This window comes from Cotesia typhae, unplaced genomic scaffold (assembly GCF_013202065.1).
Source record: "Cotesia typhae breed Kobodo isofemale line unplaced genomic scaffold, CoteBio_Ctyphae contig_43, whole genome shotgun sequence".
In the NCBI taxonomy this organism is placed as follows: Eukaryota; Metazoa; Arthropoda; class Insecta; order Hymenoptera; family Braconidae; genus Cotesia; species Cotesia typhae.
Genome location: NW_027423752.1, coordinates 1,343,748 through 1,366,913, shown reverse-complemented (window position 1 = coordinate 1,366,913; position 23,166 = coordinate 1,343,748). Strand labels below are relative to the sequence as shown.

At 25.4% G+C, this 23,166-nt stretch overlaps 7 protein-coding genes across 8 annotated transcripts; 4 read left to right on the top strand and 3 right to left on the bottom strand.

The window, feature by feature from the left end:
- Window positions 1-118: 118 nt before the first annotated feature.
- LOC141528454 (DALR anticodon-binding domain-containing protein 3) lies at window positions 119-4,684 on the top strand. Its single transcript, XM_074244506.1, has 4 exons — window positions 119-424; window positions 1,886-2,623; window positions 4,288-4,461; window positions 4,546-4,684. The coding sequence occupies exons 1-4, from the start codon at window positions 161-163 to the stop codon at window positions 4,663-4,665; spliced, it is 1,296 nt and encodes a 431-aa protein (XP_074100607.1). The 5' UTR covers window positions 119-160; the 3' UTR covers window positions 4,666-4,684.
- A 3-nt stretch (window positions 4,685-4,687) lies between these two features.
- On the bottom strand, window positions 4,688-8,814 carry LOC141528457 (TIP41-like protein). The gene is made up of 6 exons (XM_074244511.1): window positions 8,672-8,814; window positions 8,361-8,538; window positions 7,686-7,865; window positions 6,551-6,773; window positions 6,322-6,480; window positions 4,688-4,967 (listed from the first exon to the last, which is right to left on the bottom strand). The coding sequence occupies exons 2-6, from the start codon at window positions 8,534-8,536 to the stop codon at window positions 4,800-4,802; spliced, it is 906 nt and encodes a 301-aa protein (XP_074100612.1). The 5' UTR covers window positions 8,537-8,538; window positions 8,672-8,814; the 3' UTR covers window positions 4,688-4,799.
- A 410-nt stretch (window positions 8,815-9,224) lies between these two features.
- Window positions 9,225-11,892, top strand: LOC141528456 (glycerol-3-phosphate phosphatase). The gene is made up of 4 exons (XM_074244510.1): window positions 9,225-9,429; window positions 9,525-9,773; window positions 11,076-11,330; window positions 11,418-11,892. The coding sequence occupies exons 1-4, from the start codon at window positions 9,342-9,344 to the stop codon at window positions 11,753-11,755; spliced, it is 930 nt and encodes a 309-aa protein (XP_074100611.1). The 5' UTR covers window positions 9,225-9,341; the 3' UTR covers window positions 11,756-11,892.
- A 1,061-nt stretch (window positions 11,893-12,953) lies between these two features.
- LOC141528458 (uncharacterized) lies at window positions 12,954-13,758 on the bottom strand. The gene is made up of 2 exons (XM_074244512.1): window positions 13,551-13,758; window positions 12,954-13,478 (listed from the first exon to the last, which is right to left on the bottom strand). Exons 1-2 carry the CDS (start codon window positions 13,620-13,622, stop codon window positions 12,984-12,986), a joined length of 567 nt encoding a protein of 188 aa, XP_074100613.1. The 5' UTR covers window positions 13,623-13,758; the 3' UTR covers window positions 12,954-12,983.
- LOC141528453 (beta-1,4-glucuronyltransferase 1) lies at window positions 13,396-19,904 on the top strand. 2 transcript variants are annotated; one of them, XM_074244504.1, is made up of 6 exons: window positions 13,396-13,515; window positions 14,935-15,179; window positions 15,286-15,589; window positions 16,691-17,691; window positions 17,774-17,954; window positions 19,286-19,904. In XM_074244504.1, exons 4-6 carry the CDS (start codon window positions 16,691-16,693, stop codon window positions 19,490-19,492), a joined length of 1,389 nt encoding a protein of 462 aa, XP_074100605.1. In that variant the 5' UTR covers window positions 13,396-13,515; window positions 14,935-15,179; window positions 15,286-15,589; the 3' UTR covers window positions 19,493-19,904. The 2 variants fall into 2 exon arrangements, with proteins under 2 accessions (XP_074100605.1, XP_074100606.1); XM_074244505.1 differs by lacking the exon at window positions 13,396-13,515 and adding an exon at window positions 13,790-13,895.
- On the top strand, window positions 19,552-21,184 carry LOC141528459 (2-oxo-4-hydroxy-4-carboxy-5-ureidoimidazoline decarboxylase-like). Its single transcript, XM_074244513.1, has 3 exons — window positions 19,552-19,904; window positions 19,971-20,124; window positions 20,780-21,184. The coding sequence occupies exons 1-3, from the start codon at window positions 19,715-19,717 to the stop codon at window positions 20,958-20,960; spliced, it is 525 nt and encodes a 174-aa protein (XP_074100614.1). The 5' UTR covers window positions 19,552-19,714; the 3' UTR covers window positions 20,961-21,184.
- On the bottom strand, window positions 20,961-23,072 carry Pomp (proteasome maturation protein). The gene is made up of 5 exons (XM_074244514.1): window positions 22,941-23,072; window positions 22,696-22,784; window positions 22,131-22,191; window positions 21,234-21,409; window positions 20,961-21,140 (listed from the first exon to the last, which is right to left on the bottom strand). The coding sequence occupies exons 1-5, from the start codon at window positions 22,941-22,943 to the stop codon at window positions 21,053-21,055; spliced, it is 417 nt and encodes a 138-aa protein (XP_074100615.1). The 5' UTR covers window positions 22,944-23,072; the 3' UTR covers window positions 20,961-21,052.
- Window positions 23,073-23,166: the final 94 nt, after the last annotated feature.

The window sequence follows — 23,166 nt, the reverse complement described above, 5'->3', positions numbered from 1 at the left end:
TATTGTTATTAATTTGTTAAAAAAAATTTTTTTAATTGACAGCCGACCGCTTACTTCAGTATTATATAAAATTATCAATTTCAAAAATTTCTTACCGACTCTGTCAGTATTTAAGTCAGCCATGTTGAATATAGAAAGTAAATAATAAACACGTGTCAAAATGAATGACAAACACATCGCGGAGTATTTAATAGAAGAGTTAATAAACAATAAAAATACGTCAATTAAAACAAAAGCTGTGAAAATAGTAGAGCAAACAAGTAATTTTAAAAATAAAGATATTGTTGTTAATTTAAATCCTCTTGCATGGAGATCGTTGATTGACAGTGATGATAAGTTGTTGGATAAAAGTACTAATATCTTGGATTATTATTTAAAAAAACAGTCGTTAAATATTTCTGGTTTGGAAAATCAGTACATTGAGGTAAGTTTAATTTTTTTATTGAAATTAAAAGACATCTGTTAATTTTTCAGATTTTTAAAACTTAATTATTATGAAAAAATTTAAATAAAAAAATTCCACATCTAGAAACTAAAAAAAAAAAAAAATTAAAAGTGCAAATTTTTCAAGAATCTTTTTTTTTTTGTAATTAATTTTTAATAAAAACCAATACAATGGTCAGATGCATCAAACATGTCTGCTGAATTCAAGATAATTAAATTTTTTTATTGCAATTAATTTTATTCAATAAAAAAAATTAACCTTGAAATTATGATTTCAAAATGAAGAGACATTTGATAATTTTTAGAATTTTTTGAAATAGATTATACTCAGGTAGTTCATTTTTTAAGATAAACCAAAAAATTTTTAAGTGTCTGCTAATTTCTGTCATATTAATTTTATAAAAATTGATTCAGCAAATATTTGACTATTTTCAGAATTTTTTTAACAAATAAATAACGTCAAAAAAATTAAAAAACATCTGATATTTTATTTTTATTTTTTTTACAAATTAATGATAAAAAAAAATTTTTTAAACATTTTGCACTTGCGATTTTTTTATTAAAATTCCTTCAAATTAATTTAAATAATACTGAAGTCAGCAGTCAGCTGTTAATTTTAAAAATTTTTTTAATAAATCAATTGCAATAAAAAAATGCTTTTAAAAATTTTCACTTGTAATTTTTATTAATTTTTACATGTGAAACTTGTTAATTAAAATTTTTTTATAATAATTAAATTGCTGTAAATATCTAGAAAAAAATTTTATACCATTAATTTAGTCAATATAAAACATAAAAAATTGACGTTCTGTTAATTTCATTATCACATATAAAAAAGATTTATATATAGAAATTTAAAAAAAACTAAAAATGCAATTTTTAAAAAATAATTTTTTTGGAACAAATTTATTTGTTAAATAAAAATGACATTAAAGTTACCAGTCACACGGAAAGAATAAGATGACACTGGATATCATTCCAGATTATACTCAGTGATATCTGGATTATATTCATTATAATCTAGATTATACTCATTATAATCTAGATTACACTCATTATAATCTAAATTATACTCATTATAATTTAGATTATACTCATTATAATTTAGATTATACTCACTGTAATCTAGATTATACTAGATACTATTTGAAATTTTTTTTCACTCAGTATAGTCTGGGATAATATCCAGTGTCATCTTGTTCTTTCTGTGCACTTAATAATTTTTTATTTTTTCTTAACAAACGAATTTATTCTGAAAAATTATTTAAAAAAAATTGCATTTTTCATTTTTGTAAATTTCTACACATCAATTTTTTTTGTGATAATTTAATTGTTAAAAAAATTACTAAAATTTAATAAATATCTGCTAAATTAACTTTCATAAAGTAATATAAAAGAATTGTCGATTGACTGCTAATTTAAATATCATTTAAATTTAAAGGCGCTAAAATGGATCAAAACTGAAAAATGGAGAGTCAAAATAGAAAATTTCACCCTGGGTAATAGGGAAATTTATGTCAAACTAAACAAAAGCTGTTTAATTAACAGCGTAATCAGAGATCCAATCAAATTAAACGAGTTATATGGAAAAAGAACCGACGGTGGTAATTTTTTCATCAAGATAAATGAAGACACAGAATCAAGTTTGACCACAAGACGATTGTGGCTGCTGAAAAATACGTGCGAAAATGTTCTGAAGGCTCTTGGATACGCGGTAGAAGAGAACGCGGGGCGTAAGTTGTTTTTGACGAGCAAGTCACAAGGAAAAATTGAAAATGGGTTTGACAGAATTCTGTGTGGAGTTGTCAAGAATCCTGTCAGTAATGCAAAAGAAACTGGGCTGAGTTACTTTCAGTATTTAGAGCAAAAGATGAAGCTTGTTAGAGAAGCCAACGATTCTCGGCCGGTTGATGAAATCGAGGACCAGCAGTTGGAGATGATCGCCCAAGCTGTCATAACTTTTGAGTTCATTAGTGTCAAACCTAGTCATCCTTGTTTCATCAAAGTCGACTCGGATGCTGATAAGGCTGGTACTTGCAACCGTGGAGGGACTTTTGTTTTGTATAACTTGGCGAGGATCACTAAAATTCTGGATAAGTTTCAGTATCAAGTTGACGCTGGGAAGTATCCTAAGTTGTGGGATATTGATAAAGTTGATTTACATTTATTGGATTCGGAGGTATATTTTTATTTATACAGCAAAAGAAAATTACAGTTTGAAAAATTGCATAACATAATTAGAATTAAGAAAAAAAATTCCGCTCTAGAAAATTATAAATGCAATTTTAAATTTAATATTTACTTTCTATTAATTTAATAATCTGAATTATTAAAATAATTCTTTTAATTTTTTTGAAATAATTATAGAAGTTCATTGAATTTTTTAAAAGATGATTTTTAATAATTTATATTTTTTGTTTGAAACTGAAGATGAAAAAATTTTTTAAATATTTAAAAATAATCATGATACTTAAGGTAGCATATTTCAAGAAACTTATAGAATTTTTTTCATTTAAAGATAAATATATTAATAATTCACCATCAAAATTTCAAATCAATTCACCGCACCGTTTTTGAGTAATTAATTTTCGAAATTGCATCTTTTACACGTAGATCTAAAATTTTGATGAATTATTAATATATTTATCTTTCGATAGAAAAAATTCTATAAGTTTCTTGAAATATGCTTTACACGGAGGTACTACCTTAAATTGAGAGACATCTAATAATTTTTTTAATAAACTAATTATAACAAGAATAATTTATCTTAAAAATTCAATAGAAGCTCTAAAAAATTATAAATGCAATTTTTTAGAATTAATTTTCTAGACCTAGAATATTAAAAAAAAAAAAAAAAAAAAAAAAAAAAATATCAAAAAATTGTCAATTATTGCCTGCTTATTTTTTGTGTCATAAATAATGATATTGAATTGAACAGCCATTTAACAATTTTTTAGATTTTTATAATAATCAAATTTTAATGTAAAAAATTTACCAAAAAAATTCCACATGTAGAAATTAAAAAAAATTTTACATTTTAATTTTTTTATAATAACTTGCGTTACTAATGCCAAAAGGGCGTATAAAATAATTTTTTTTTACTCCAATTTACCTAAAAATGTTTATAACATTTAGATCTGTGAGAGAAGTAAATAAAAAAATTTTTTTTGTAAGACAAAAAAATTCTAAAGCCAAAAAGGCATATAATTTTTTTTTTTAATCGTAATTAATTATTAGCTTTAAAAAAAAATTATAACACTGGTAAAAATAATGACTTTTCAATTCATTTTATTTAAAAATATTGATTTGAATTTAAAAAAAAAAAAAAATAACATTCTATTTGAAGAAAAATGTATTTGACTCCATTACAAAATTTTAATTTTTATTGACCCAATAATCATGTCTCCGACGATAAAGTATAATGAATTATGTTCAATTGTACAAATTACAAAATTATATCAGATTGAAGTATTTTTTCAGACATCTAATAATTTTTTTAATAAACTAATTATAGTAAGAATAATTTATCTTAATTCCATAGAAGCTCTAGAAAATTATAAATGCAATTTTTTAAAAATAATTTTCTAGACAGTATATTTAAAAAAAAAATCAAAATTGTCGAATGTTTGCTAATTTTTGGGTCATAAATAATGATATTGAATTGAACAGCCATCTAAAACAATTTTTTAGATTTTTATAATATTCAAATTTTAAAATAAAAAATTCCACATGTAGAAATTGAAAAAAAATTTTACACTCGAATGTAAAAAAAAAAAAAAAATTATTTTATACGCCCTTTTGGCTCTGCAGAGCTAAATATTAAAAAATTAATTAAACTTTCAGGAAGAATGGAATCTCATCTATAATTATATTTATGATTATCCATTTATATTAAAACGGATAATAGAAATAGAAGCTAATGGTCACTGTAAAATACATCCACAACTTCTCATCGCGTTTTTATTAAACCTCTGCCAAAAATTCAGCAACTATTACCGAAGATGTAGAATATTAACGGTAATTATTTTGTTAATTTTAATTACTAAATTATAAAAATTAAATAATTTATTTAATTATTATTTAAATGAATTTTCATCATAGGATGGACGTTCACAGTTGCTACAAGAAATGATGAGACGCATATATTTATTAAAAGCCCTCCAAATAGTTTTCACTAACGCTCTAGAAATTTTAAGCATAACTCCGATTTCAAGAATGTAAATTATTTTTTAAAATAAACTAATTTATAAAAAACGCATAAAATTATTTATTCACCCAGACATTTGTTACAATTGGGCGTTTTATACAAAAATTTTGAAGACATTTCATTGCGAAGAAATTATTTTTGTTCTACTTCAAATCTCATGAACGGCTTCGTTTGATTGCTTAGGCTCTGGTTCACTGGATGAGTTTGATTGAGACGAAGAATCGGCCTCAGAAATCGTTAGTTTGTGGTATAACGAAGTTTTCAGAGGTAGATGAGGCGCTATTTGACTTGGATCGACAAATAATGAGTGAGGAACCTGAAAAAAAATTTTTTAATTAAGAAATAGTTTAATTAAATTAAAAATATCGCGTGCTTAATGCAAAAAGGGCATGTAAGTACAAGTTAATAGGGATTTATACTAAAAAGATGCATAAAAAAATTTTTTTTTGTCATTCTTCTTAAAATCACTCAAAACACGAAGGTTTGTAAAAAACAATTCAAGCATCCTGAAGCTAAAAAGGCACATAAAAAAATTTCTTATAAAAAATTTTGATAAATAGCTTCACAAGACATGAAATAAAAAAATTTTAATAAAAAAAAAAATTTCTTTCCCTAAACAAGAAACAGTTCTTAACCCTACGATTGCAGCTTTATATTTCTCTCCTAGACAAAGAAGAATTTTGAAAAAAAACGCGAGACGCGAGAAAAAGAGAGAATCGGCTGTTAAGTACTTAAACAATATTGAAAAAATAATAATTTTAAAATATTTTTATACAAGCAATGGGTAAATAAATTAATCAAAAACTAATGGGATTAAAATAATTTTCAAATAAAAATAAATTAATATAATCACGCATATTTTGCAATTTTTTAAAAATATTTTTAATTATAATTTTAAAAGAGTGTATTATAATTTTATGTATATTATTTTTGCCATTCGGCTTTGTGCCTTGGCATTTAAATCTAATAAATAAATAAATATATATAGTTTTACTTTAATTTATTTAAAAAAAAAAAAAAAAAAAAAAAAAATTTATAAAATTGCTCATTATTGACACTGAAGTTAGCTTAGCAGGCGTCTAAAAATTTTTAATTTTTTTTTATTAATTAAATTACAAATAAAAGATATTTTTAAAAAATTGCACTTATAGTTTTTTAAGTTTTTTACAAGTGACAATTTTTTTTTTAATTGTTTAATTGAAATTTTTTCAATAAAAAATTTCCAAAAATTTTTAAATGTCGGCTAACTTCATTTTCATCACTATTAATGTAATACTCTGCACTTTACGGTCCTTAGGGAACACTTATTTTTGGATCGATTGAATTAAGTAAATAAAATAAAATAAATAGTTTGAATATGCTTTTTTGACTCTACCATTTTTTTTTTTTAATTTTTTGGCTAAAAATAAGTATTTTAATAAATTGTTTAGAAAAAAAAAATTTATAAGCCCTTTTATAAAATTTTTTAATTTTTAAAGCTAAAAGGGCGCATAATTAGAGACATACGCCCTTTTAGCTTTAGAAAATCAATGCTTCATTTTTAGGCGAAGAATAATATTATGTCAACCAGTCGATTGGTAATAAAAAAAAAAAAAAATTATGCGCCCTTTTACCTTTTGGCATGCAATATAATTATGTTAATATTAAAATATTATTATTATTTATTTTACCTTCAACTCTTGCACTTTCGCTTCTCTGCTCGTATATTCACGTATTAAATATTTTTTATGGAATTCATGGTATATTCTGGTATCATTAACTTTCAGCATTACATTGTCAATTCTAAGGAAATATCTTAATAAAATGAACAAACTTCCAGGCATTACTCTCTGCAAAATAAATATTTAAATAATTATTTAATTAGATAATACTGTTTGTATTATTCGTTATTGATCTTACAATTTTTACTGTCAAAGAAGCTATTCCATTGTCATGAAGCTCATCTTCAAAAAGTGTAAGCTCATGATAAAACAAAATTTTATCCTTCCTCTTGAGCTTTTCCAAATCAATTCTCTCATCAGTTTCCTCAATTTGAAAACCTTTACACGTGCCCATGTAATCGGTGGTAAAAGTCCAGTCAAATGGTTTTACCTTTTCCTGAAGATATTCTTTGCAATTTGATCTAGTAGGTTTAAACATATGAATAATTAAAATAAAACTCTACTTATACATATAAAAAATGAAATCATCTGACAATTTTTTTATTAATTAAATTAAAAAAAAAAAAAAAAAAAAAAAATTACTTAAAATTTTTCAAATCATCTATATGTAGAATTTTTTGTTTTATTTTTTTTTTTTTTTAGTAATTTTTTCGATAAAAAAATCCTAAACATTGTCAAAGGTCTGTTAATTTAATTATATCGGGTTACAGACCATACATGTCATAAAGGCGTATAATAAAAATTCTATTTTTTTTAAGTCCAAAGAAAATTTTTAGTTTGGAGAAAAAATTTTTTTTTTGCATTTCTGCATGTTTTATATAAAAATACGTCGGTTCCCGAAAAAAAATTTTTTATAAGCTCTTATAGCTTTTCACCGGGATCTTTTGCCGGTATAAACCCTTGTGGCATCTGTAATACGATATGACACTGAAATTAGCAGACTCTTGACAATTTTTTATTTTTCTTGAAAATTGAACTAGATCTAGAAAATTATTTTTAAAAAATTGCATTTATAATTTTTTTTAAGCTTCTAAAAATGAAATTTTTTAAATAAATTTTTCTTGCTATAATTTATTTATTTAAAGAAAATCTAAAATTTATAAGATGTTTCTCAATTGCCGGCTGGGCTTACAACTGTAGATAATTTGACCGAATTTCAGAATCGCTTATTTGCATTTCTTCTTGAAAAAGATGTTTTTATTACAATTAGTAATTTATGTGCTAAGATGATGATTATTATAAACTTATAAATAATAATATATACGATATATTATTTTTATGGACTTGAGAGAGCCTAGGCTCTAAGGTCAAATAAATCACTGATTTAAAATCAGTTGATCTATCGATTATTTAATTTTTATAAATATAAATACCGTGATTCTTGCCAAGCATCAGCGCAAGCCAATTGTACATTAATTTTCCCATTGGCGACAAGTTTTAGCGCATCAAGCGCATTGAAGTTAAACTCGGCTTTTCCTTGATGCTTCAAAGTCAAAATATTGTTGGGGAATACCATGTCCGGCATGTGAGGCATCTCTAACGCTCTATTGTACCTGCAAAAATCATTGACAGTCAAGATAAAATTTATTTCAACGAGTAAAAGAATTATAATTGAAATTCATAAAATTTTATGAGAATCAATTCAACAGACAATTAATTTTAGAAATTTTTTTTAACAAATAAATTATGGCAAAAAAAATGAGACCAAAAAATTGATATTTAGAAAATTAAAAAATTAAAAAATGCAATTTTTCGGAGCAAATTTATTTATTAAAAGATGATACTGAAGTTAGCCGTCAGCTGTTAATTTTAAAAATTTTTTCAACAAATCAATTACAATAAAAAAATGCTTTTAAAAATTTTCACTTCTAATTTTTAATAATTTTCACATGAGGAATTTTTTGATTACATTTTTTTATAATAATTTAATTATTATAAAATTTTAAAATAATTTTTAATGTCCGTCAACTTCAGTGTCATATTAAAAGAAATAAAAAAATTATAATAGTGACAGATAACTTTAATGTCATAAAATTTTGTGGACTCACTCGCAAAATTGACAAGGATCACTGTCAGCAGGACAAGATTCTTCATGTTTGGAGCACTTGGAGTGCAATATATGGGACTGAGTGTACTTTATCTGCCAGGGAGGAAAGATATGCTCCTCTTGGTTGACAGGTAACCGCAGTATGTCAATACCTCCGTGTACTTTAATTGTTGTCATACCTATATAACAAATTATAAATTGTCATTAGAAAATTTTTTTAACCTTAAATAAATAATTTTTCTATAAATTTAGTTTGATATTTATAAATTTGAGTGATTAATTGATTTATTTCAATAAAAAATGATTACTTACTGATAAGGTAGACAAATTTTGTTTTAAAAATTTCATAAATATTCTAAAAAATTAGAAGTATTTGAACAATGACATTCGTTGAATTAAAAATTCTTGAATTGTTTGTGTTTCGATATACAAAGAATATAGTCATTTATATATTTTAATGCTGAGTTTTGCCATTGAGCGAGCCACCGGTTAATTTTAATAATTTTTCAGTTAGTTTTAAAAAAATTTTAAATAGTTTAAAATTATTTGCATATTTAATTTTCTTTAATATTATTTTTGTAGAAAAAAAATTTTTTTTATTTGCACAATTAAAACTTAAAATAATTAAAAAAATAAAATTTTTCCTGATGTAATTTTTTAATCAAATAAATTACCACAAAAAAAGTATTTTAAAAACTTGTTAAATTTTTGTAAACAAAAATTTTATAAATTTTTTACAAAATTTATTTATCACAAAAATAGTAACTTTACGCTAACTTCGTTGTTATTATATATAAAATTTAACTATTAAGCCTAGCGGAATTTTTTTGCACTAGCATCTATTTTCTGTATCGCAAGCTTGACCTTCTGAACAGTAAATTGACATTTGTCAAACAACAGCGCAAGTTTATGGAGTTTTTACAACGCTGATATTAATTATTCACAAATTATTAATTAATAACTCTGAAAATAAAAATTCAAGATGAATCCTATTAATTTAAATAAATTAAACAACGATGAACTGAGTAAAATAATGGACTCATTCGATTACATTCTTACTGATTGTGACGGTGAGTTGCTAATTATTTTTCATATAATTTTCTCAACTCAATAAATTTATTATGAAAAAAAAAAATTATTATTTGTCGTTGAAAAAATTTTACAGGGGTACTTTGGCATCATAACAACCCAATAGCTGGAGCTGCCGAGGTTATGAACTCTTTTGTAAATCTAGGAAAAAAAGTTTTCTACATCACAAACAACAGCACCAAGTCATGCGAAGAATTCCTTGATAAATTTAACAATTTAAAATTTCCTGCAAATGAAGATAATATTTTGTGCACTTCATACTTAGTTGCCAAGTATCTTAAGAATAAAAATTTTCAGAAGAAAGTTTATATGATTGGATCTGCAGGTAATTTTTTTAAGTTATAAAATTAAAGACTTGATACTACCTCAGTTAGCAGACATATAAAATACTTTTAGTTTTTTTTTTAATAATTTAATTGAAAATAAAAAAATATTTTAAAAAAATTGCATGTATAATTTTTATAGTACTGAAGTTAGCGGTCAGCTGTCAATTTAAAAAATTTTTTTAAAAAATTAATTATAATAAAAAAATGCTGCTAACAAATTTTCACGTAATTTTTATTAATTTTTACTTGTGAAACTTTTTAATTAAATTTTTTTTTTTAATAATTTAATTGCTATAAAATTCCAAAAAGATTTTTAATATCTGTCAACTTCAGTGTTATTAATTTTTTAGAGTTTTTAAAGATGGAATTTTTGGTAATTATTTACAAGTGGGGTCTACCATTTCCATTTTCATTTTTTAAACGAAATTTTTTTTTTAATTTTGATATATTTTTTTTTTAAATACATAAAAAAATGAACAATTAAAAAAAAAAGTGATTACCTCAATTTTAACAAATTTTACAAATCTCCGAAAAAATTTATAAATTTTTCAGAAACTTGTGATGTTTAACTTTTTTTTTTTTTAATCGTTCATTTTTTTTTATGTACTTTTAAAAAAAAAAATATATCAAAAAAAGATAAAATAGAAATGAGAGCCAAAATTTTTTCTAACTTTTGAAGGCAAAAAAGCAATCGAAATATACATTTTTTGATACTTTCGATATGACCGCCATAAATCGGTCCTAAAAACAAGCAGAATAAAAAAAATTAAAAAATGTCAATTTTTAACATAGATATGGCCAAAAATAGGTTTGACCCCACTTGTAAATAATTATCGAATTTTTTAAATAAATTTTTCTTATTATAATTTTTTAGTTATCAAATTTCAGTAATAATCAGATAGCTCTCAACTTTAGATTTGAATTTTCATTTCAATTTTTTCGCAATAATTTATTCAGTAAAAAAAAAATTCTAAAAATGTTCAGATCTCTGCTAATTTTATTTTCATGACATTTAATTATTTGTATCAAACATAGATAAACAAATTGTAAACAACTATGCAATTTTTTAAAAAATAATTTTTTACAACTAATTTGTTTAATAAATAAAATCAAAAAAATTATTAGATGTCTGAATTTCTGTAGTATTAAAATTTATGAGCGGTTTTTTTTTTTTTTTTTTTTTTTTTTTAATATGAATAAATTAATAAAAATTTCTATGATAATAAAATGATCATAAATTTGTAAAATATTAGACTAACTCCAAATGTTTAAATAAAAATAATAATAATAAATATTTCTAGGAATTGCAAAAGAACTTGATAAAGTCGGTATTGCTCACGTTGGCCTTGGCAAAGACCCGATAACGTCAGACGATTTATCATTCAAATATTTCAAGCCTGAATCCGATATCGGAGCGGTTGTTGTTGGATTCGACTTACACTTTAATTACCTCAAAGTATTAAAAGCTGCTACGTACTTAAAGAACAAAGATGTTGAATTTATTGCTACTAATACCGATGAACAGTTTCCTGGTACCAATAATATTATTATACCGGGTAAAGATTTTATTTTTTAATTTCAAAATTTTAATACCTAATAAAAATTAAAGCATTAATAATTATCTTATCTAATCTATTAATCAGGTACTGGAAGTCTCGTAAGATGTGTAGAAACCTGTTCAGAGCGCAAACCAACAGTGATGGGAAAGCCTTCGACTTACGTCTCCGAAATGTTATCAAAAAATTATCAGATAAATCCTGAACGTACTCTGATGATCGGGGACCGCGCTAACACCGATATTTTGCTCGGTAAACGCTGCAATTATAAAACGTTGTTAGTATGGACTGGCGTAAGTACCGTCGAGCATTTGGAGAAGTGGAAGAAATCGAGCGACCCAAGTGAGCTCGAGCTAGTACCCACTTACTACATAAATTCAATAGCTGATTTGCTTCCATGCTTAAAAAAAAAATTAAAAAGTTAAATATCCTCATCAATAATAATAAAAATAGTTACCTCAACTTAAAGTCAATTATTTTAAAATATAATGATGCTATTGCATTGATTTTGTGATGTTTAATACAAAGTACAAAATAAATATAATATTTATCAATAATTAAAGTAATAATAAGTAGCGACCTCCAGTCACGATGTGACTACCGAAATTTACGGTTTATAATTAAGAAAACTTTAGCTTGATAATTTTTTTGATATTTCTAATGATACTAGGGTAGAAGTACAGGTTTTGTCCATCTTAGAACCATTTTTGGCCACTTGATATTTTAGTGAATTTTTAAAAAATTTAATTATTCAAGCAGAATTTTTATAGAGTTTATGAATTAGTAGCCTTACGTTTATAGAAATATTTTACAACTAGCAGCCTTGCAGTCACTGTGTGACTGCCGTGACTTGTGAATTATTAATAAATAAAATTTTGCTTTATTAAAGAATGACTTTTGTTAAATTGCACTGTACTTTCTTAACTATTGACGTTTTTTAAGATATAAGCTCATCCCGATGTTACACTCATCAAGAGCTTTCATTTGAGTACCCACATGCATTTTGATATATTTTTCATATATACATATATATAATATATATAAATATATGAAAAATTGATGTGGGTACTCAAATGAAAGGTCTCGATGAGTGTAATGTCGGGGTGAGCTTATATCTTGAAAAATGTCAATAGTTCACAAGATACAAGATAATTTCTTAATTATTGACATTTTTAAAGATATAAGCTCATCCCAATGTTATACTAATCGAGATCTTTTATTTAAGTACCCACATGGTAATTTTTATATATTTTATATATATGGTATTTGTGAAATATATGAATATATATAAAATATATGAAAAATTGATGTGGGTACTCAAATGAAAGGTCTCGATGAGTGTAATGTCGGGGTGAGCTTATATCTTGAAAAATGTCAATAGTTCACAAGATACAAGTTCATTTCTTAATTATGTATCCAAAGATAGAGCATTTTTGAATGCAGCCTAAGTACTCATCATAATTAATTGACTATTGGTGAGAGTAATATGAAAACTTGAAAAGGCACAAATTCAGGTCAATTAAATAAAAAAAAAAAAAAATTAATTTCATCTTATAAATCATTGTCACGCCGGTGACAAAATTTCCCTTATTATCTTAATTATATAGATAATAAAAATCATAATAATTGTAATTTAATAATTAAATTTAGTTATTATTCATTATACATTCCATCAACGAGGAAGTCCATGCGACGATAATGCCGCTTTTCCCAGCAGTCACAGTAATTGTTATAAATAAACATTATAAAAACAATAACAATTGGTAATAAAAATATCGTTGCAACAACAGGTAATATATAATTTAATTTATTAGAAGTATCCGAGGATTTAAGGGGTTTTTTAACGTCTTTTTCCTCTTCTTCAAGATCGTCAACAGTTGTCACAGTTGGTTTTGGCTTTAAATTTTTAATATTGTCATGTTTGTCTGAGATTTCACTTAAAGAATGTGAAGAATTTAAGTGCGAACTATTTTCAGCTGTTTCAACTCCCTTTCGCGCAACAATTGTTTTGCTAATTACTCCTTTCCGTGGCTTAACATTGCGCTGTTCAATTAGCGACTTATTGCTGGTGTCTAAGCTACTGTAGGATGCGTTGGTCAAGGTGATTCCTTCTGCTACGGTCACGTTGCTTTTCGAGAGTTTTTTCGGCTAGAAAAATTTTATTATTTTTATTTATTTATTGCAAGTAAATATAAATACAATGTAAATACAATTAATTACTGTTTCAGAAGTTTGGTTGAAGGTTATACCCAGTTTTAGACACAAAAACAGTACGAGTATCTTCAGATACATATTTAGATTTTATTTTTAATGAGTATATTGTCAGTGACTATTTTTTTAATTTTTAGACGGACAAAATAAAAAAAATAAACAAAAAATTAAATAAAGTTACTTCACGCAAGCATCTACATGGTAGAGCATAATATTGTAACTGATGTCAGTAATGGATAATAGAAATTGAAACGTCGGGTGAAAGTTTAGGCCCGAGTTTCTAGTCTTTTTTTGTTGACTTTATAAATTTTACTGATTGGCTGGATTTGAATTTTCGCGCCATTACTTTCTTCTGTGTGTTTATTATTTTTAACGTCATGTTTTTTAAAGTCAATTTTTTCTTCTACTTTTTATTTTTTTTATTCATTTGACAGTTAATAAAATCAATATTTATTCATGACATTAAATTTAGCTGTCACTTGACAATTTTTTAAATTTTCTTTAATAAATAAATTATGGCAAAAAAAAATATTATTTAAAAGTGGATTTGTAGGAATTTTAATAAATAAAAATTGCAATTTTTTAAAAATAATTTTTTACAACAAATTTTTTTCTTAAAGAAAATTAAAAAATTGTCAATTAAAGTGACAGCTAAATTAAATGTCATTATATATTCATAAGTGAATCATGAAAATTAAATTAGCCGACATCTAAAAATTTTTAGATTTTTTTTTTTATTGAAAAAATTATTACAAAAAAATAAAAACAATTTCATTTGTAAAAACCTTGAAAAATTGTGTGCAATTTTAAAAAAATAATTTTTTTGTTCTATTTTAATTATTCAAAAAAAATAAAAAAATTAAAAATGTTGGCTAACTTTCCTACTTTTTATTTGTTGAAAAAATTCTTAAAATTATCAAATATCTGCTAAATTAATTTTCATGTAATTTTTTATTCAAAAATTAATTCAAAGTATTTATGACATTAAAGCTAGCAGTAACTTAACCATTTTTTAATTTTATTTAACAAATAAATTTGTTCTGAAAAATGATTTTTAAAAAATTCCATTTTTAATTTATTAAAATTTCTTCATGTCAAAATATTTTTATGAAAATTAACTTAGCAGATAGTTGATAATTTTAAAAATTTTTGTAACAAATAAATTATGGCAAAAAAAATTTATAAAAACAGTTGACATTTAAAAATTTTTAAAAACTACAAATGCAATTTTTTAAAAATAATTTTTTGGAGCAAATTTATTTGTTAAAAAAAAATTAAAAAATTGTCAATTAACGGCTAACTTTAATGTCAAAATTTTTTCTCATTTTATTTATTAAAAAAATTTTTTAAATTATCAAATATCTGCTAAATTAATTTTAATAAATATTTTCAGGTTCGAAAAATAATAAACATTTTAGGATTTGGATGACAAATTATCGAAAATTTAATGCATATAAATTTATAATAAATCCGCTGAAGAAAAATATGACATGTCCTAGATTAAATGGCGAATAAATAATGTAATTGCTGGCATTCCTTCATTATATTACTTGGCATTGCATGGATTGCTATATCTGAAGTAATCGATCGCTCCAGGATGCGCGCGCCATGTCCAAGATATGGGTGGAATAATATTCAGTAAGTATTGATAGAAACCCAATAGAAGGATATTCTTCACTAACTATAACTGTAGCTTGTAAAAAACCGTATTTTTTATAAATCACACTTTTTTGTACAACCTTAGGTTAGACTAAAGAAACTTAAATTCTAAATCCCGTGGACCTCTAGTCACAGTTTAACAGTCAGAGATAACTAAAGATGACAGTTGATTTTGAAGCACGTGAGTAAATATTTATCACGTACGGAATGAAAGACAGTTCGAGTTGTCTGACACGAAATAAATAATAATTTATCACTTGGAATAATGACACCAGCATGTCATTTATTAGCATTGGATTGTAATAGTTATCCAGTGTCTAGACCTAGAACTTGTGTGAAGAAATTCAATAATTTTAGTAAAAGATAGACGGAATTTCTAAAAAGTTCAGGTAAGAATTTTTGATCAATTTTTTTGTGTTTTTTAAAAAAATTTTCTCTTGAGAGATCATTCTGGTTCCGGCGCTCGAAAAAAAGCAAATATTCATTATTTTTTTACACAGAAACTATTGTAGTTATTAATATAAAATTTATTCAGCTCAACACAGACACTCTTGAATAACACAAAAAATAACTAATTTTATTTTTTTTTATATTTTTTAAAAGTTTATACGTGGCTGACGTACATGATAACTTGATAACAGCTCATCTAAAATACAAAAACAAAAGTATTTACCTTTAATATATACGTAGCTACTGTATCAGCTACGGTGATTAATATTTATTGATAAATAAAATAGCGGAAGTTAAAAAAAGGAAAAATGAAAAATGAGGCCTTTTTTCACAGTTTTTAGTCCTAAAAAAATAGTGAAAATTAAAATTTTGATTTGATTGTAGTTGATGCAATAGCTACTATTATGTGGAGTATGTAGTTTAAATTTAATTAAGATCGAATCAGTGATTCATACTTAAAGTCAATTTAGTTGGGAACTTCTGGCCAAAATTTAAAATTTCAACGGAAATGCCCAAACTAAATTCTTGTAAAAAAATTCTATGAAAATCAAATAAATCGTCTCACCCCAAAATATCTTCGGAAATGCCCAAATACAGCTCCTGCTAAAAGCGTAACTCAAAATTCTAATTTTAAACGGTTCTTCATGGAAATTGAATTTTGGCACACCCTACTGTATATACATTATTAACCCTGTTAATGGCTCTGGCTGTTGGGTTTAATTATCAATAAATAAATAAATAAATATTTACCCAGAATTGATATTTGTGTCAAAATATGACTTCCACATGATATTCAGCGGATCACCTGTGGAATTCCGCAATTTTTTTACACGGGTTAATTTAAAGAAATATATTGCTATGTATTATAATATTGTTACAGTGGTCTGATCACTTAGAAATTTTAACACAATAATTTTAGATCTCTTATTTGTATTTTCAAAAAATGTAAAAAAAAAAAAAAAATAATTTTTTCAAAAGTTACAAACCAGAATGATCCTTTAATTAATTCAACAATTAATTAAAACAATTTAAAATTTCAGATGAGTAATCATTCACGAACTGTAAGTTTATTAAGTGTGATAGCCTTATGTATAATAAACATAACTTTGACCTTTTTTCTACTTCAACCCCGGACCTGCGACCCGAGCGAGATCCCCGAGGAATTAAAATACGAGGCTGTGACAACATGGGACGTCGAGTCGCAGCCGGAAGACAACAAGTCAACCCAGTGCCTACCCCCTCACACGTACTTGAACCCCAGCATGAATCTAATCAACAGCTCCCACTCCAGAGAGAACATCCTCAATCTGGACATCCGCTTGGGAAGGTATGATAACCGGCGATTGTTCAAGACCTTCGACACGGTGCTGATCGGTACCAGATTTGCGGAATTGTCGTCGACAAGCTTGGTCTGTCTGGCGACCCAGACTTCCTTGGAGAAGCTGCACTCGCTGGTCCAGGTTGCCCACCACTGGACCGGCTCGATTTCCGTCGCCCTCTACTCCGCTGGCGACGAGGAGTTCGAAGCTCTCCAGAAGTACATCGTGTTCCTGAGGAAGTGCTACACGCCGGTTCTCGAGCGTATTAATTTTTCTCTAGCGATGCCCAGGAGCAAACTCCCCTCGAAGCAGCCTCGCAGTTTCGAGCCTCCCATGGACTTCGGGTGCTCCAGACCCGAGGCGACTTTGAATGATCTGGTGAATAAGATCTCCAAGGAACACACCAACTGGCGAGTGAGGAATGTTTATCCGCAGAATCATATGAGAAACCTCGCCAGGAAAAATTGCCAAACTGACTGGGTTTTTCTTACGGATATTGATATTATTCCCAGTCTCGGGCTTGCCAATTCGATAAATTTATTTTTACGTGATACTGAACGCTGTGATAAGTGTGCTTACGTTATTCCTACTTATGAAATAGATACCAGGGTCAGATTTCCTGGAAATAAAACTGAGTTGGTTAGATTAGCTCGCAAGGGTTTGGCTAGACCTTTTCATTGGAAGGTTTTTATTCACAATCAATACGCTACTAATTTTACAAGGTAATTTTTTTTTTTTTTTTTTTATTAATTATTATTATTTTTTAAATTTGATAATTTTTATTTAATTTAATAAATTTTTTAGATGGGTTTTAGATGTAGCACCAGAGTCTAAGAACTACAAAAATATAATTACTGGAAAAGCGTACATAAGTCATAATGTTACAGACTTTGAATTTCTTTACGAGCCTTTTTATATTGCTAAAGATATTGTACCTCCACATGATGAAAGATTTATGGGGTATGGATACACGCGCAATACTCAAGTAAGATACAATATTGATAGTTTTATTAATGATCAGATTATGATCAATAAATCCAAAAACAAAGATCATAAATCGGTAATTAAATAAAAGTCATTAATAGGGCCAAAATTTTTAAATAAATCTTTCAAATGTTTAATATTACGGCGAAGATATTGGTCCTAAAAAAAATGTATGACACAAAAGTTGTTCAAAGTTTAATTTTATAAAAAAAATGTCTCTGATGATTTTTTAAAAAAATCAATATTTTTGCTGTAATTCCAAAATTAAGATTTATGTTAGGTATATATTTAAAATATCTAAATTTGTGCACGTTGCACGGTACTATAAAGAACTTTGGTGGTTAGCTCTAAGAGCTAGGAGGAGTTTTTACACGCTTTTATTTTATTTTATTTTTTTTTTTAATTTTATTATTAGCTTCACCTGTATGTTTGTTTGTTTGTATGTTTGTAACCGACTTCTTTGGGCGCGATTTTGACCCACTTTAAACGACTAGATTTCGTTCAAACTCTAGATATATTGAGGACCGATGACAATACACTATTTTGACAAAATTATTCCATTTTTCAATTTGCAAAATAAGATTTTTGTTAATTTATATATTTTTTTCATCTCTAGTCGATAAGACAAGGATTGGTCGTAATTTTCAATTCTAGTCATTATCTTTCGCCGATTTATCTTATATTCCAGTATTATTAAATTTTCCAATACCAAAGAAAATTTTCAATTCAACAAAACAAATAAATAGTTTAAAAAAACTAAAAAAGCACACTTTTATAAATAAACCAAACTAAAAAGCAGAAAATAAATAATAGTTTGGAAAAAAAAAAAAAAAAAAAAAACACTTTTTATAGAAAACCGAACTAAACCTTTTTTTTGCGACTTTTTCAAATTTTTAAAAAATAGTAAAAATTGAAATTTGGGGATGACTGGAATTCTAATCATAGCGACATTATTCTCGATTAATAATCTTTTTAATTTTTTTGTTTCCGATTGATAGGAGGGTTGAAATCATGGGTATAGTTACGTGCCAATTTTTTAAGACCATCCCCCACTTCATCAGCTGCTAATTTTTTTAATTTTCAACTTTTTTTTATTTTTAATTTTGAACTTTTTTTTATTTCATTTTTTTTATTTTTAATTTTCCGCCTTTTTTTTACGGCACTTTAAAAATTACCTGAAATTTCATGCTTCTGGACCAGAATACCCCGTTAAAGTTAAAAAATATCTTGAATAAAATTGATTAAAAAAAAAAAAAAACATAATTTGGTATATAAAATCCTAAATTTAATTATTATTAAATAAAATTAGTACTAAATTAATTATTGTTTCAGGTTTATGAAATGTTTATAGCTGGTTATCAATTCAAAGTCCTCTCACCAGTATACACAATACATTGGGGCTTGCAGACGAGAAAAAGTCGGTCAGTTTGGCGTGAAAGACAGAACATTATCAACAGACGACAGTTTGAACAGTTTAAAAAAGAAATTTATACAAAGTATATGCACAATACGTTGGGATTGATTAATACATTTTACTAAACAAAGATAACTATATATATAATATATATTCGTGATATTTAATATGAAATTTTTAATACCTGATGTCTAGTCATATTCTAAAATAAAAATACAATTTTAATTATAAATATAATTGTTTTATCCATTTGTTTGTCCCATTGTATTTTTTTATCGAGATAAAAGATAAGTGACTTGACCTCTGTTGCTTTAGTAAATGATAATCAGTCGGGTTTTAACTTCAAAATGAGTGGAACTAAACTAACTATTGAAGAAATAAATTCAATGTCAAAAATTGAATTTTGTAAAATATTTGGAAATATTGTAGAACATTTAACAAAAGCGACTGAAGAAATTGAAGAGTTGAGGCCTTTTGAGCATGTCAGCCAGTTGGAAAATTTATTTTGTAATTTTATTGAACAGCTTGATGTCTCTGGTAATTAATTTAATTCGTAAATTAATTTTATCATTTTTAATTTTTTTATCATTGATTTTCTGATAGAAAAAAAAATTATTTTGAAAAATCATCCAGAGTTGACGGGAGAAATTTACAATGAAAAAATTTTGACAACAGAGTCTCAAAATGAGCAAAAGATCGCGAGGATTAATCGGATGACTACGGAAGAAAAAAAAGTTTTTAATAACTTCAATAAATTGTAAGTAAAAAAAAAATCTACTTGAGTAATAAAATATAACTAGCAACCTTGCAGTCACTATGTGACTGCTGTGACTCGTGAATTATAAATAAATAAAATTTTGTTTTATTAAATAATGACTTTTGTTAAATTGCATTGTATTTTCTTAACTATCGACGTTTTTAATAATATAAGCTCACCCCGACATTGCACTAATCGAGACCTTTCATTTGAGTACCCACATGGCAATTTTTATATATTTTATATATATGGTATTTGTGAAATTTATAAATATATAAAATATATGAAAAATTGATGTGGGTACTCAAATGAAAGGTCTCGATTAGTGCAATGTCGGGGTGAGCTTATATCTTTAAAAAAAACCGATTTTATCATATGACTATCCTGGAAACAAAATTTTTCTTATTCTTTTAATAGAATAGATGATCCTGAAGTTAACAGACATCTGTTCATTTTTTTTTTAATTTTTATATCAATTAAATTACAATCAAAAAAAATTTTTTTTTAATTCCACGTCTAGAAATAAAAAATTACAAGTGTAAACTTTTAAAAAATAATTATTCTTTACAATTGATTTTTCATAAAAATAAAAAAAATTTTTAAATGTCAGCTGATTTCAGCATCATTAAAAAATACTATTTTTTTTTTTTTTAAGGTACAAAAATAAATTTTCGTACCCATTTGTTATCTGTGTACGCGAAAACTCTATAGCTTCGATAATTACATCTGTTGAATCGCGGTTGAACAATCCGCGAAATGTCGAGTTGGGTATTGCAATAGAAGAAGTCAAAAAAATAAGCAAGCTGCGCTTGAAAGATCTGGTTGACTACTCTTGATTAATTATCAATTAAAAAAAATTTTATTTTGATGTAATGTGTGATATATAAGGGCTACATTACCAAGTTATCAATTAATTATTAATAGTAAGTTATAACAATCTCAATTTTTTCTCCACAACTGCGTGAGGCTGGAGCATTTGCTCTCTGAACTCAACTGGGTTCAGTATATCTTCAAATCTGTAATCAAAATTGATTGATTAATAAAATTATAATGATAATAGTTTGAGAAATTATTAATTGTTTAAAAATGTATAATGTTAAATATTTTACCCAATTTCTTCGTCATGTGCCAGCAAAACATCACGCATGACGTTTGACGATGGCAAGAATGGGTGTCGGCCAACCTGGTCAGCGGCTTTCAGTTCCATTGCTAAGCGGATTGGAGCATGAAGACCCTGGATGTTTCTCATTAAGACCATTTCACGTTGTAAACGATTTTGATGGAACTATTTTTAATTTAAAGTTTTGTTATTAATTGTAATTAATAAGATTTTTTTTTTTTTTTTTTTTTTTTTTATAATGATTTGTCAATTTTTAAGATGAAAATTAAATTAGCCGTCATCTAAAAATTTTTAGAATTTTTTTTGTTGAAAAAATTTTTACAAAAAAATTTCGGTAATTTTCATTATTTTGAACAAAATTTTTATTTGATTTTATTTATATATTTTTTGTTGAAAAATACATGAAAAAAATGAACGATTAAAAAAAAATTTAATTGTCACAATTTTAACAAATTTTATAAATTAAAAAAAAAAATTTATCAATTTTTTAGAAAATAGTGATATTCAACTTTTTTTTTTAAATTGTTCTTTTTTTTTACTTTTCAAAAAAAAAAAAAAATTTATCTAAAACATTAAAAAAGATGAAATAGAAATTTTATCAGAAAACATCAGTCAAAATTTTTTCCAACTTTCGAAGGCATAAAGCTATCGAATTTTTTTTTTTTTTTTCTTCACCTAATTATGGCTCAAAATGGGGTTGACACCACTTGTAAATAATTAAAAAAATTTAATTTGTAAAAAACTTAAAAAACTATTTATGCAATTTTTAATAAATATTTTTTAGTTTTAGTTTGATAAATAAAAAAAAAATTTTTTAATTAAAAACGTCGGCTAACTTAAGTATTATATTTTTAACACAGATTTGAGAGAAAAAAATTAATCTTACATTGCGTTCTGAAGTTTCAAGGGGATGACTGACTCCAAGATTTTGACGTGGGTTTGCCAATCTACAAATCAAGAAAAAGAGAAAAGAAAATTAATTTAAAATAAATATTAAATGACCAATAAATTGATAAAATCGAAACTGAGAGACATTTGATGAGTTTTATAATTTTTTTTAATAAATAAATTATAGCAAAAAAAATTTATTTGGAAAATTTCACTTTTAGAATCTCTAAAAAATTATAAATGCAATTTTTTTAAAATAATTTTTTAAACCTAATTTAATTTTCAAGAAAAATAAAAAAATTATGTCTGGTAACTTCATCGTCATACAATTTGAATAAATTGATGAAAATTAAGTTAGCTGACATTTAAAAAATTATGAATTTTTTTTTTAATTTAAAAAAAAAAATAAAAGAAAAAATTTCACATGTAGAAAATTTTAAAAATTACGTATGCAATTTTTTAAAAATATTTTTTTTTGTTCCAATTTAATTATTAAAAAAAAAATCAAAAAATTAAAAACGTCGGCTAACTATTATAATATAAATTGAATAATAAATTTATACCCATGAATCATTGGATCTGGAGCACCATAAGCACCAGTTGGCATGTCAAAACTCTCTGTCTGCTCGTGAGAAGATCCTAAATTGAAACTCTGAGTAACAAAAATAAAATTAAAAATCATTATTATTTTCCTGTGAAAATAATATCAATATCCTAACCTAAAAAATTATTTACTCAGTGTAAAAAAAACTTCCGCTTAATAGAAGAATATTTTGACGTCAATTAAATAGTTTGTAAGCTAACTTACCATTTTTGTTTATTTAAAATAAAAAATTATTGATAAATTAGTGGTATATTTGTTTAAAACTCTGTGTAAATGCAGGGAATGACAATTATTATTTCACTATTATAATCTTCACAATGATGATGCCAATTTTTAAATCACCAAAGCGAGTTTTCATCGAACTTCTGTCACGTGTTTGCGCAAGCGCAAAAAATGGAGCGAAAATTTAAAAAACTTAGAACAAAGTGCA

Bases quoted from the DNA above. Each gene is read 5' to 3' on its own strand.
- LOC141528454 (XM_074244506.1), top strand. From the start codon at position 161: ATGAATGACAAACACATCGCGGAGTATTTAATAGAAGAGTTAATAAAC. The intron at 2,624-4,287 runs GTATATTTTTAT...TTAAACTTTCAG, and splicing joins TACATTTATTGGATTCGGAG to GAAGAATGGAATCTCATCTA. The intron at 4,462-4,545 runs GTAATTATTTTG...TTTTCATCATAG, and splicing joins GAAGATGTAGAATATTAACG to GATGGACGTTCACAGTTGCT.
- LOC141528457 (XM_074244511.1), bottom strand. From the start codon at position 8,536: ATGACAACAATTAAAGTACACGGAGGTATTGACATACTGCGGTTACCT. The intron at 6,481-6,550 runs GTAAGATCAATA...TTTATTTTGCAG, and splicing joins CTTCTTTGACAGTAAAAATT to AGAGTAATGCCTGGAAGTTT. The intron at 4,968-6,321 runs GTAAAATAAATA...ATTTTTTTTCAG, and splicing joins CGAAAGTGCAAGAGTTGAAG to GTTCCTCACTCATTATTTGT.
- LOC141528456 (XM_074244510.1), top strand. From the start codon at position 9,342: ATGAATCCTATTAATTTAAATAAATTAAACAACGATGAACTGAGTAAA. The intron at 9,774-11,075 runs GTAATTTTTTTA...AAATATTTCTAG, and splicing joins TTATATGATTGGATCTGCAG to GAATTGCAAAAGAACTTGAT. The intron at 11,331-11,417 runs GTAAAGATTTTA...TCTATTAATCAG, and splicing joins CAATAATATTATTATACCGG to GTACTGGAAGTCTCGTAAGA.
- LOC141528458 (XM_074244512.1), bottom strand. From the start codon at position 13,622: ATGTATCTGAAGATACTCGTACTGTTTTTGTGTCTAAAACTGGGTATA. The intron at 13,479-13,550 runs GTAATTAATTGT...AAATTTTTCTAG, and splicing joins TCAACCAAACTTCTGAAACA to CCGAAAAAACTCTCGAAAAG.
- LOC141528453 (XM_074244504.1), top strand. From the start codon at position 16,691: ATGAGTAATCATTCACGAACTGTAAGTTTATTAAGTGTGATAGCCTTA. The intron at 17,692-17,773 runs GTAATTTTTTTT...TAAATTTTTTAG, and splicing joins TACGCTACTAATTTTACAAG to ATGGGTTTTAGATGTAGCAC. The intron at 17,955-19,285 runs GTAAGATACAAT...TTATTGTTTCAG, and splicing joins GATACACGCGCAATACTCAA to GTTTATGAAATGTTTATAGC.
- LOC141528459 (XM_074244513.1), top strand. From the start codon at position 19,715: ATGAGTGGAACTAAACTAACTATTGAAGAAATAAATTCAATGTCAAAA. The intron at 19,905-19,970 runs GTAATTAATTTA...ATTTTCTGATAG, and splicing joins TGAACAGCTTGATGTCTCTG to AAAAAAAAATTATTTTGAAA. The intron at 20,125-20,779 runs GTAAGTAAAAAA...TTTTTTTTTAAG, and splicing joins TTTAATAACTTCAATAAATT to GTACAAAAATAAATTTTCGT.
- Pomp (XM_074244514.1), bottom strand. The intron at 21,410-22,130 runs GTAAGATTAATT...AATTAAAAATAG, and splicing joins TTGAAACTTCAGAACGCAAT to TTCCATCAAAATCGTTTACA. The intron at 21,141-21,233 runs GTAAAATATTTA...TTTTGATTACAG, and splicing joins GCACATGACGAAGAAATTGG to ATTTGAAGATATACTGAACC.